Raw genomic sequence first — 13093 nt, 5'->3', positions numbered from 1 at the left:
TCCCTATAATAGTCGTGACCCAGTTTGGCCTCTTCAAGGTACCTGCTAGTACCATCACTTTCAGATTGCCTCTCAGAAAAACCCTGTCATCTCCACAGAGAATATTGGTAAATAGAGGATTGGAATGACTGCAGTTTTTAGTGCCCTTTGTGTCCTTTACCACTGAGGTAGTGTCAGAAGGCCATAGAATCAGATTGTTAAAGCTAGAAGCAAATAGAGAATGCTAGAATAGGAAGAGGCCTCAAACCTAGAATTTTAGATTGAGAAGGGTACCCAATAATAATAACAATGATAACTGACATATATATATGTATATATGTGTGTGTGTGTGTGTGTGTGTAGGTGTAGACATCTATACCTACATGTCTTTGGAAGGTATACATTTACATAAATTATCTCCTTTGAGGCTTATAACAACCCAGTGGGGTAGGTACTCCAGCTATTATCACCATTTTTATAGGTGAAACAAAGGTTTAGAGAGGTTCAATGACTTCTCTACAGTGACATGGTTAATAAAGTCAGGTCTTCAAAATTTGCTTTCTGTTATCAATGCCTATGCTTCATAAGCATCTCATCTAGTCCAACCTTTTTGTTGTTTTAGAATGGAAACTGAGGCCCAAAGGGGTCATAAGAGTTTTCTAAGCTTCTGCCACTACTGGGTAGCAAAGCTAAGATGGGAACCCAGCTGTCAACAGATCTGGCCCTGTGTTCTTTGTGCTATATCATGCTGTAGCTCCAAAGGATTCTATCATTCTTTAGCTTACCATTTGCTTACAACTTATTTTCCAAAGAAGTTTGGAAATGCTATGAATAAGAAACTTTGACCCTACATTGTGCATCAAAACCCTTTTCTACTCTTCCCTGCCTGAGTTGGATGTAGCCAGCCTTCTTGTTTGCCATGATTAGGCAGTGTTAAGACTTTGACATCATTTTGTGAAGTACAAATTGTGGAATCCACTGGTGTTTATAAATGTGATAAATGTTTCTGAGCTTGAGATAGGCTTGTTCTATCTCAGAACTGCTGGGCTCAGGCCACCCAGGTACTAAATTTTAGTATGTCTCTTTCATTGAGTCTGTAGGGGGAGCTAATGTTGCTGGAATAAGTTGTTATTGCCTGGTGCAGCAAAAACAAAGTAATGGGGAGGTTCTTCAAAATGTTATGTCTGCATATTAGTCCTGACTGCCTTCTAACAGCTTCTTATCTCATATGCTAGGTGAGTTCAAATGATGGGACTGGAATTCGGATCTGGGCATTTTCTGCTTCCTCTCAGAACATTGGAAAGGGCTATGGAAGGGACCTTAGAACACAGAATCTTGGGACGTGAGAGCTCAGAATCTTAGACCTTAGACTGAGAGCCAGAAGAGACTTTAGAACATAGGCTTTTGGAATTAGGAAGACTTTTACAACATAAGATGTTGGAACAGAGAACAGAAAATGTTGGAGCTGGAAGGGATGTTTCTGTTCCTGGTCAAAGGTGAGACAGGCCAAACCAGGTTTACTTGTTTGGAGGTATGACATGGTCAGGATTTACGTATTTAACTTAGTTTTGGAGGACATACCCCAAACTGGGATTCCTAGTTTCTTGCCCAGATTCTGAACTAGCATAACTTAGCAGACTTGTCAAGTTTGGCTTCAGATACATGCCTGCCCTTGCCTCCTTCTAGATTTTCACTGCATCTCATCACCGACTTCCCTCCTAGGCACCCATTCTTGATATTTCTCCTCATTCCTATTTGCCTTGTCTTGCATGCAGACTTTGAGGGTAGGATGTGGGCCTAGGACTTCATTGGCACAGGGAACTCATGAGTAAGGAAACTCCTTCTACAAATGCAAGTTGACACCTAGTCTGCAATTTACTGACTTAGTGTGGTTAAGTGACTTGCCAAGGGTCATGTATCAGAGGCAGGACTTGAACCCAGGCAGGTCTTCTTGGTTTTAAGGCTCGGTTGTGTATCATTATATAATATATAATGATATAGAACTTACATCATTATAAAATTATAATTATAGAATTGGAAGCAATTGCTGAATCTCAAAACAAGTTTAAGCTATACATGGTAATAATATTCCTGCTCTTGGTACCTTCTTGCCCTCCTCCCCAAAGTTGTTAGACCTCCTCTCCCAGCTCTGTACCCAAGGAAAGACTTATTTGGGAGGTGGTACTCTTTCTAAAGATACATCATATTTTTATTTTGAACATTGAAAACTTGATAGCATATCTCTCTCTAAAACTTTTAGCAACACTGAAATTTAAAAAAAAAACCTTATACTGTAGAAAAAACAATTGACTTGCAGTCATAGGATCAAAGACTCGGAAGTTAGAAGTACCTTTAGAGATTTTCTAACCCAACACCTTCTTTTAATAGGTAAGTTGAGGGTAAAATGACTTGCCTAAGGTCACACAGCTGACAGCTCACAGAATGAGACCTCCAGTCCTCTGATTCCAAAATCCACTGTGCTGGATTTTGCTATACCGTATTGCTGTAACATAAGTAGAGTCAGAAAAAACCTGACTTTATGGCCCGGCTCTGTCACTTACTAGCTGTGTCATCTAAGGTAAATCAAATCCCTTTCTGGACATTGAAAATCTACTTGAACCATGTATCCCTCTATGATATCTGACACAGATGATTGATCATTCAGCCTCTGCCTGAACACCCTAGTGACATAAAACTCATTTAAAAGTGACCCATTTCATTGGGCTTGAACTGCTGAGACATTGCCCTCCTCCCCCACCTTTACTTCTTGCAGCTTCTACCCATTGAGCCTTGTTCTCTTCTCTGAGACCAAGCCATGACAGTCCTCCAGCTCTTTGAAGGTGATTATGCTCTGAGTGTGTCTTCTCCTTGCTGAAATGCCCTCCAGCCATTCTTCATGTGATATGGTTTGAAATCCTCTTACTATTCTGATTACCCTCTGAAAACAGGATTATAGAATTTAGAGCTGAAAGTGACCTTAGACATTATCTAACCTAACCCCCTCACTTTATTAATAAGAAAACTGAGGCTCAGAGAGGTAGTCACAGAGATAGTAACTATCTAAGCTGTGATTCAAACTCATGTCGTCTGTCTCCAAATCCAATATTCTCTGCACTTATGCCATGGTATCCTTTCTAATTTGTGGCTTCAGTCTTCTAAAAGAGAATCACAGGAAAAGGAGGAATACCTTGTTTGAAAAAAAAAAAGACTCAGTAATGAACAGGCATCTTTATGGGATGTTGAGGGGAGTGGGGTTGGACATGGAAAGCCTTTCTAGTTTCCTTCAAATGGTATACTTTATAACTCAGCATAATTCAGTTCAATAGACATTAAGTATCTGTTACGTGCACAGCACTATTGCTAGGCACTGGAGAAAATAAAGTTTAAATAAAATAAAATCCTTGCCCTTATGGAACTTAGAGCCAAGTTGAGGGATAAGCTATATAACTTTTATATATAATATTACATAATAAAGATATTAGATATAAAACAAAATACTCTTTAATGTCTGAGGGAAGGATGTTTCATGATACATGTATGTGCCTTTTGAGTTGAGCTTTGAAAGATGGGTAGGAATTTAGGCAAAAGGGGAGGGGGAGAAGGATGATCCTTTTATAGGAAAGAGGCAAGAAAGCACTGGGTGTAATTGTGGTATGGTGAATAATCCAATTTGAAAAGAGTTTTATTAGATACCGGAATGTAGAGTAGTACCAGATTTCGGTGAGCCCTGAGTGACAGGTTTGCATTTTAATAAATAGGGAGCCCCCTAAAAATGTGTATGATTGATTTTTGTCAGCAATTTCTATTATAAAAAGAACATGTTTTCTGTTGATTCTTGGTATTATGTTTGTCTTTTGATTTTGCATCAGGTTTATTGACCATAAGGCAAGTTCATCTTATTGTTTCTTGTTCTAGTTATTACAGTATAAGATTACAGATTGCCAGTTGTGCATTCAGTGATGGCAAACATTTCTTTTTTTTCAGGAAGAAGAAGCCAAGAAGCTAGTAAGTGAGGCCATCTCAGCTGGGATCTTCAATGACTTGGGATCTGGGAGCAACATAGATCTCTGTGTTATCAGCAAGTCCAAGTTGGACTTCCTCCGTCCATTTGATATTCCCAACAAGAAGGGAAGCAGGTGAGCAAATTTGGTTTTTGCTTGTTTAAGCACAGAATGAGCTGGAAGAAATGTGAGGACATTGACTGTAAAAATATGTAATGGAGCTATAGGTTCTTGTGTAGAATGTTATAGCATAGAACACAGAACGTTAGAGCTAGAAAAGTACCACATCATCTAGTCCAGCTTCCTCATTTTACAGATAGGTAAATAGGCCCAGAGGGAGCAAGTGACTTATTCATTAATACATAACTAGTAAGAGGAATCTGGGATTTGAACTCAGCCACGGCTTCTGAATCTAAGTGTAGGGCTCTTTCTGTTATGTCCTACTGGCTTCAGCCAGCTTGTTGACTTGACTTTCCAGGACCAGTGTGGGAGATGGTAGAGTTTGGTGAAGAGGACCGGGAGACCCAATTTCTATTGCTAAATGACACTGTAACATTGTAACTTGACTTCTCAAGACCTTAATTTTCCTTTCATTAAAATAGAAAAGGTTGGGCTATATGATTTCTCTTAGGGTCCTCATAGTGTTAGTATTCTGTATTTTATACTTATGTAGTCCATGTTCCTACATCCTTTCTAGCTCCGGTGGCCTCCAGAAGCTGTCTTAGGAGTAAACTTTGAACAGGGTCTTTAGGAGCTTCTGAGAGATAGGTGTTCCTTCTGGATATCGAGGGTTTTGTGAGCCCAGTTTAAGGCTATATGGATGAATCACATAGTGGTCTTTTGGGGAGCACTCAACAAGGTGCTAAACTTGTCCAGTGGTCATTGAGAAAGAAGTGGTATAATTTATGCTAAGTTGCAGAATTAATAAGGGCAGGAAGCACCTCATGCTGTCACATAACAGCCAATGGCTAATCCTGTGCATTGTTGATGTCATGACCATGTGCTGGTTTTGTGCCTTCCTATCCTTATCCAAAGATGGTTTGTGTGAAAACATATTTAGAAATAGCAGTTACTAAATTGTGCATCCAAGAAGAAAGAAGGGACTATTTCTTTGAAGAAGCAATGAAAATAATAGACCACTCAGTCAAGAAAAACAGATTCTGGGCTTAGTGTGGTCACTAAATCCTTGTTTGACTTTGTAAGGTGCTTCATCTCTTTGAGCTTAATAAAGGAATTGGACTAGATGATTTCTAAGACCTCTGAGCTTTAGTATTCTCCTAGACCCATAAATTATCAGAACTGGAAGTGGGAGAACATGAAATATTAGGGCTGGAAGGGACCTTAGAATCTTAGAAATCATCTAAGCTGACCTCCTCATTTTACCAATGAGAAAATAGGTTTGGAGGGAAGAAAATACTCATTCAGAATCATTCAGCCCATTGTGGCAGAACCTGGACTTGACTTGGATCTCATTACTTGTACTTGGACTCAAAGCTAGAGGAAGAGCAGGCAGTCCCATGCAGAAGAGGCTGGAGAATGGAAAGCAGAACACTTATCCCAGGATGCCATCTCTAACAGATGTGACTTGAGGATATGAACTTGGCAACAGAGGTTGAGGTGTGCAGATCCTGACTTTCCAGGGGCTTGTCACAGATCTGGGCTGGGCCCTTGCTCGCAGTCTAGACACTGTCAGGGCACAAGGCTAAGTGGGTCCAACCTTCACATTTCTTTGTCTTCCCCTCTTCAAGAGTCTTGATACTGACTGAAGAAATGTTCATTGGTTAATCTGAGTCTTAAGAGTTCCCTCAGCTATTGAGTTCTGTAGTCTGTGGTTTTTAAATGGTCTGAGGCTTATTTACACAAGGTAAAAAAACACTACCTTATATGTTGCTGAAAATATGCTCTTTGTAACTCAAGGAGATAAAAAGGCTCCCCAGCCCCCACCCCTTCCAGTTTCTAAGCCAACAGTGAGCATCTCATCCACACAGTGGTGAAGATTTTGTTCCAGAGTAGTCATATTGTCACTACTAGAAGGGCCCCCAAGAACAAGCCCAGTGGTGGGGTTACCTTGTACTCTAATGATTTGAGAATACAGACTCATACTGTGAGATCATAGTATAATAATAACAGCAAATGTTTATTGCCTATCATGTGCAGAGCACTTTGTTAGGTACATGAATCTTTAGGATTCAGGGAGGAACTTTAGAGAAAAATTAGATCCAGCTTCCTCTTTTTTCCTCTATGAAAGGAAAATGATGATAGTTATTAGACACATTTCTGTAATGCTTTAAAGTTTACAGAGTTCTTTCTTGAAGGATACCTGACAAAGTACGTAGCCACAAGTATTATCACCACCTCTCTTTTGTAAATGAGGAAACCAAGGCTCAGAAACTTGACTTGCTTAACTTCTCACAACTAGTAAGTGTAAGAATTTGAAACCAGATCTCCTGACTCTTAAGCCCCAGTAAGTTTTCCAGTACACCATGTTGCAGAGGAAAACAAGAATCTGTTGTGATTCATCCGTGCAGGTACTTTGGGCACTGGTGCAGAGCATAGTGAAGCCCTAGAATCGCAATCAGGACCAGAGTTCAAATCCTGTCTGTTACTAACTCTGTGACTTGGTACAGATTATTTGGCCCCACTTTCCCACCTGTCAAATGAGTGATTATACTAGATGACTTATTTTTTAATAGATTTTTATTGCTGTCTCATTTTTACATTGCCTAGATCTCCCTCATATACAGATATGCCCCAAAACAACTGAAGATTACTTGATTCTGGACTACCCCCAGCTTTTGACTACAAGGGCAGCCTATTAGACCAAAATGATTTGGTGGTAGTGTTTGCTTACATTTTAGAAAAAGCTTCTTTTGCAGTTTGCATTCTTTCTAAACTGTGGTTTTAGAAATTACATGGTTTGGCCCCTGCAGAGACCTAGAGATGGCTAAAGAGAAGGCTCTTTCCTCTGCCTCCTTCCAAGACAAGTCTTCAGTTAGAAGAAGAGTAGGTATTTGAGGTGTGCATGTGCTGTTCCAGCCAACAGCTTTCTGTGAGCCCAAATGAGGCTTGATATTCATGGAAATGAACCTCCCCATTGGGGACAGATGGGGGGAGCATTTGGGCTGGCATTGGTATTTGACGGTGTCTTAATTCCCAGCCCCAGTGTGAGGATTAACTGTACAAATATGTACCTTACTGTCTGCATAGTGCCCCTCAGGTGCCTTGTTTCCCAAATCAGAATAGTTAGGTCCGATGCCTCTAGCAGTGCAGAACTCACACACACAGCAGCCCATTCCATTCTGTGACAGTGATTATATTGACCTGAAATCTGTGCCCCTATAACTTTCACCCATTGGTTCCAGCTACCTGTCTCCCCACCCCCCTCAGGTGCAACATGTGAGTTTCTGCCTTGTCAGCCTAAAGAGTGTATCAGAGCATTTCCAGTTTCTTGCATGAAGAACTTAAGGCAGCAGGGTAGAAGATCACCGGGGCGGGGCGTGGGGGGTGGGGGTTGCGGCATCTAGGTGGTGCAGCAAGTAGTGCACTGGCCCTGGAGTCAGGAGGACCTGAGTTCAAATATGGCTTCAGACACTTGACACACTTACTACTTGTGTGACCTTGGGCAAGTCACTTAATCCCAATTGCCCTGCCTTCCCCCCTCCAAAAAAAAAGGGTGGGGGGAGATCATGGTGGGCTGGTAGTTCAATATGGGTTTCAGTCTCAGACCTGCTATTTAACTAATTTACTGTATCTTGGGAAAAATTCCTGCATCTCTCTGGCCCAATTTCCAGTTCTGTTCTAAAGACTCTTCTAGCTCTAACATTCTCTTTTCTAATATTCTATGTTCAGATGTCCTTTTCAGCTCTTCTATTCAAAAACTGAGTTCAGTGAAGTCTCACCTTTACCCCTTTTTCTCTTTTGTCCTCCATAGGTTTGGCAGGTACAAGTGTGAGAAAGGGACAACCGCTATTCTTACTGAGAAAGTCACTTCCCTGGAAATTGAAGTGCTGGATGAAACAGTACAGACAATGGACACTTCCTAAAAGGGCTCGCTCATCAGCTCTATTGTTCGGAAGGTTTGGGGTTGCCCATAGCTCACCTGATGTAAGACAAATGCATCACAAATAAACAAATGCTAATTATGTAGCTATGGCAGATGTGTCATTTTGTGGTGGGTTTTTTGAAAAAATTAGAGCCTTGCAGGATGTTGAATATTCTCAAAGTATAATAGCAACTTACATTTCTATAGTTCTTTAATGTTTACAGTTTTCCTCAGGGAGGTAGTATCCCCATTTTATAGATGAGGCCGCTGAGGCCGATATCAAAGTCCTATACCTATTAAAGTGTCTGAGCTCTAACTGAAAGCCATATCTATCTCATTACTGTATTATGCAGCAGCTATCTGGATGAAATTATGAAATAAGGTTATAGGACTTTTAAATACTTTGGGGGGGGGCAGAGGGAGGCAATAGGGGTTAAGTGACTTGTCTAGGGTCACACAGCTAGCAAATGCCTGAGACCACATTTGAACTTGGGTCCTCCAAACTCCAGGGCCTATGCTTTATCCACTGCACCACTTAGCTGGCCCTTAAGTACTTTTTCAAATAAGCTCCTATGTTATTTTATAGCAGGTTAAGTATCAGTCCCTTTCTCTTTTGATAGATAGCCAAGCTAGGTGAACACAACCCCTTGTGGTCAAGCTATTTCCCTGGTTTTCATTGGTATTTTTAAAATAGCCAACTCTGGCTTGGAATATGCAACCTTACACCACTGTGTTTGTTTCCTATTGTTATTCTTAAAGCTGATTTTTACTGTTAGTAACCAAGTGGAGACCTTTGCAACTGCCCAAGTTTGAGATGATGCTTTGAACTTATTTAGGCTCTACCATTTATCTAGCCACGTGTCTGACAAATGCATGGCCTTCCTGATATGGAAATAGAAGAATGAAATAGAAGAACTGGACTAGATCAGATCCTCCAGGTCCCTGCAAGCTTCAGTAGTCTATATTTTCAAGTCTCTGGGACACAATTTCTTCTCTTGTCAGACATTGAGAGAATTAGATTAAATGACATTATAGAGGGACTTTTATTTAAACACACACAAGTGTAACCCTTCTTACCCCAGTTTTATTTCAGTATTGGAGAACAAATATTAAGAACAAAGCAGACGCTGCATTTGAAGAAAATCTCAAAACCCTACATTGTGGCCACAAAAATAATTTCACACATTGGGGGTGGGTTTGAGGCAGTATACCAAACAGCACAAAGTCCTGCTCGAGTGCCTCCCCATAGCGCTACTTCAGACAAGCAGGAATCCCACCAACCAGGGAGTCCTTTTCATTCTGACCCACTGGAGCATCACCAACTCCCAGGAATGACAGTTTTGTCTGTATAAAAACACATTCCATCCACATCCTTCAAAAGGTTAAGTTTACCATGAGTTCACATTTATAAGTTCATTTTCACAGTTAATTAGACCTGGACTAATCCTGTTGGGGAAAACAAGATAAGCAGAACATTTCTGTACATAACTGAGTTGGACTTTCCTTTTGAATGGTGCCATCCATAGTCTTGTTTGGCATTTACGTATGAGTAAAAACAGAACAAATGTTTGAACTTGTTAAGGCTGACAATGGTGGAACAAAAATATTGAGAGGAAACCTTGGCTACATTCAAGCAGATGACTTTTGGAGAGAAAAATAAATGATCTTTGATGAAAATTTGCTTCTTGAATTCCTGGTAGAGAGGAAGCGCCCGGGGCTGGGAGCCAGGAAATGTATATTTTAGTCCTGGCTCGACCATATAATTTGCAGTGTGACCTTGAGCAAGTCACTTCCCCTATACGGGCCTCAGTCTCCTTCTCTGTAACATGAATAGTTGGATTAGACAATCCTTTAGGTCCCTTCCAGCTCTAACATGGTATAATTCTAACTCTTCCCTACTTCTTATTTAGTGAGTTATAAAGAGATAAAATATTAGCAAAATCTCTACTTTTCCATTAAAAAATTTAAAACCACCAAACCAAAACCGATACTACTACTCGCCATGTTTTCACTTTACAACAGAGAACACCAAACACAGTTTGATCATTTAAAAAGGATATGAAGGACTTAATTAACCATTTGCAAAACAAGGTTATTAGCAGTTACACAAATTACCAGTCCATGGCAAATCTTACATTTGTCTAAACACTGACGGGACAATTCAATGAAGGATTTCCTTTTTGGCATTTCACATTACAACTGAGATACACAGAGTGCTTCACTGGAAATTTCCCTGAGACACCCTTTTTAACAGAACTAGCCTATATTATGCACAATTGTTTAAAGAAAGGACTCTTTGAAGAGGAATGGTAACTGTCCTGAGCTTCCCCCCTTCCCCACCACCCCCCACCCCTCCCCCAAGGTTGCACTGCCTCTTCACTTTAAAGCCAGGACCAAAAACCTGCAGAACTACCCGGGCCTCTTTTCTCAGTTGTTCCACTCATGGGCCACCAGTCAGCTTCTTTGGAGAAAGAAAATTCAAGTAAGATTAAGTGATGATGGCTTTGTTTTGTGCATCTCTTCTGGATTCAAGTGCTGGCATTCCAGATGTGCATCTGTTTGGCTAGCTGGTGTACATAGCCAATGTCAGGCCTCTGGTCAGGGTCTGGATATATGCACATACTGACCAGCTCCCGCAACTGAAAGAGAAGAAAGAGACCTGTGTCCATTACCGTGGAAGGAAGTTTCCTTTGGAGTAATTAGAGTGGACACTGACATTCCAAAAGTCTGAGCCAGGACCTTCACTGTGGTCCTATTTACTTAGCTACTGAACAAGGGAAGCTTCACTGGGTTGAGATCTAATTACAATTAAATCCAGCCAATGTGAGGTTTGAAATAGAGGGAAAGAACCCATAAATGCTGGTGGTATCTATACCCCCAAGATAAAGGGAGGTAAGTGAAGCTATTAAGCCCATTTTCATATAAGCGAAAAGGCTACACATTTTGGCATATTATACATTTCCCTATTTTCTATTTTTAACTTCAAAAGATTCATGACTTTCTCAGTGTGGAGCACTCTATCCATCTTTGCAGATCACTACTAAAAAAAAACCCCAAACAACCCATCTCTGGTTAGGTTCATCACCAGAAGAAGGTTTCTCATCTGCTTTTAGTTAGATTGGGGTCCAGATGGCAGGCACAGTCCATTGCTGGGCCCCTACTGATTCAAAGACTTTCCATCTTACTTACAGAGCCATTGAGAACCCAGGGTCACCTGCATACAATGATGAAGTTTCAGCAAAAAATTTGAGAAGAAAGTTTAGTATTTTAGAGGGGAGAGCATTGACCTTTTCTCATAGGACCTCTATTCACACTGCAATGAAGCACTGAGCTATAATACTAGATAGAAGGTACACCACAGAACCTGGGAGTGTGGATGTAAAATGGCAATCCTGAAGAGGCTAAGACCAGAGGACAGAACTCAAGGATAGGGCTTATTGATCATCACAAATGCATTAAAATGCAAAAGGGTTACAGTCAGACTGCCCACCTCCCAGCCCCCTTTATTGTACACATGAAAGACGAGAGCTTTTAATTACACAGACTAAAAGCTGCTCGTACCTCCAAGGCTGGGGGAGGAACAGCCTTGAGCCTCTGATCTTCTCACATTCTTCTGATAGCCACAGTGCCAATTATTTTAATGGCAATTAAAATAATGACCTTATAAAGCACACATCTTAAATTGCATCACTGAGCTCACTCCACTGTTTTCTGATTTAAATACCTAGCCACTGCCCAGCACACAGTTTTGGGGCTGCCAAATGGGACGTACACCACATGATTGCATTGACTGCCCTGTGGGCTCAGCATTTCACAAGCTGCATCCCATCAATGTACTTCAGTTATGGAACTAGCTTGAAGACAACAACAATACAGGAAGATGGAGGGTGCAAATAGAGCCTTGCATTGTACATGTTTTGTCCACGTGGTCACAGAATTTTAGAACTGGAAAAGGGACCTTGGAAGTTATCTAGTCCAACTCATGCCTGAAAGGGACCCCACTGTAATATGCCTGTCAAGTGATCATCCAGCCTCTACTTAGAAACCTGGCAAGGAGGAACCTCTAGCCACCAGCTCCTGAGGCAGCTCAGTTCACTTTTTGACAATTTAACAGTTGGGAAGGCTTTTTCCCCCCAACATCTAGTTCAAATTGTTTGCTTCTTTGTGGCTTCCACCCATTATTCCTAATTCTGCCCTCTGAGGCCAAACAGAACAAGTTACCACTGAATATGGCATCTTTAGAGGTTTCAGGTACATGGCATGAGTATAAAGGATCATTTTGGAAGCTTAGCTAGCTACATGTAAAAAGCAACAGAAAAAACATTTTCAAATGGATTCTAGCTCTAACTGCCAATAATAGCCTTTGGCTTCTTCTCTGCCCCATTCTTCTCATCTGTAAATCAAGTGGGTTAAACTAGATAAGAGGCGTGAAACATGTGGCTTCCATCTCCCCATAACACTCCTGAGTAAGGGCCAAACCAGATTAAAATGTAATTGGGAAATATTTAACAAAACAAAAATAGAGTAAAACATAGATATCGCATTGTAAAACTAAGCCAATATGTGACCTTCAGGGATCCTTATATGGTTTATTGGTCCCCATTTCTATTTGAGTTTGATGCCACCTGACTATAAATGAACATCCTGTATTCTAACATACTTTTTCAGCTTTGACATTCTCAGAATCTCAGATTTCAGTTCTAAAATTTTCTGAAGCTTACACTATTAGTGTAAATTTAATTGTGGAATCAGCACCATCTACTTTGGGGCTTGGCAAATTTGAAGAACTAAGAAAAACTCATCAAGTTAAAGTTTATAAATATACTCCAATGTGTACACATGGTGTTAGGTAAGTTTGTATTTCTAGTTCCTAAGGAACCAAGAAGCTCAATTTGGTCACATTTTCTATGATTTCACTTCTGGGAAACAATAGGTAAAAATACTTCTCACAGGTAAGAACCTCATGACAGGTGGCCACAGCAAGATTCCCAACTGAAACAATGATAACCGTATTTAGCTATCACTCATTTTTGGTTTGGGGAACTAAAACTTCTAACAAAGGAGACTGGTT

At 40.6% G+C, this 13093-nt stretch overlaps 2 protein-coding genes across 4 annotated transcripts in view; one reads left to right on the top strand and one right to left on the bottom strand.

Annotated features, from left to right (window-relative positions):
- Positions 1-8126, top strand: part of PSMB7 (proteasome 20S subunit beta 7) — an 82405-nt gene extending 74279 nt beyond the window's left edge. The window contains exons 7-8 of the mRNA XM_036748991.1: positions 3964-4115; positions 7912-8126. Of these exons, the coding sequence (XP_036604886.1) occupies positions 3964-4115; positions 7912-8023 (264 nt within the window). The 3' untranslated portion in view covers positions 8024-8126. The remainder of the gene's footprint in view (positions 1-3963; positions 4116-7911) is intronic.
- Positions 8127-9046: 920 nt separating this feature from the next.
- NEK6 (NIMA related kinase 6) overlaps positions 9047-13093 on the bottom strand; it is a 125652-nt gene continuing 121605 nt past the window's right edge. For 2 of the 3 annotated variants that reach the window (XM_036748990.1, XM_036748989.1), the window contains exon 10: positions 10380-10661. In XM_036748990.1, the coding sequence (XP_036604885.1) occupies positions 10551-10661 (111 nt within the window). In that variant the 3' untranslated portion in view covers positions 10380-10550. Of the gene's footprint in view, positions 10662-13093 lie in introns of all 3 variants that reach the window. The other variant, XM_036748988.1, reaches the window with a different exon arrangement.

This window comes from Trichosurus vulpecula, chromosome 3, assembly GCF_011100635.1.
Source record: "Trichosurus vulpecula isolate mTriVul1 chromosome 3, mTriVul1.pri, whole genome shotgun sequence".
Classification (NCBI taxonomy): domain Eukaryota; kingdom Metazoa; phylum Chordata; class Mammalia; order Diprotodontia; family Phalangeridae; genus Trichosurus; species Trichosurus vulpecula.
The sequence above is the reverse complement of the archived record's forward strand: the minus strand, read 5'-3'. Positions and strand labels throughout refer to the sequence as shown.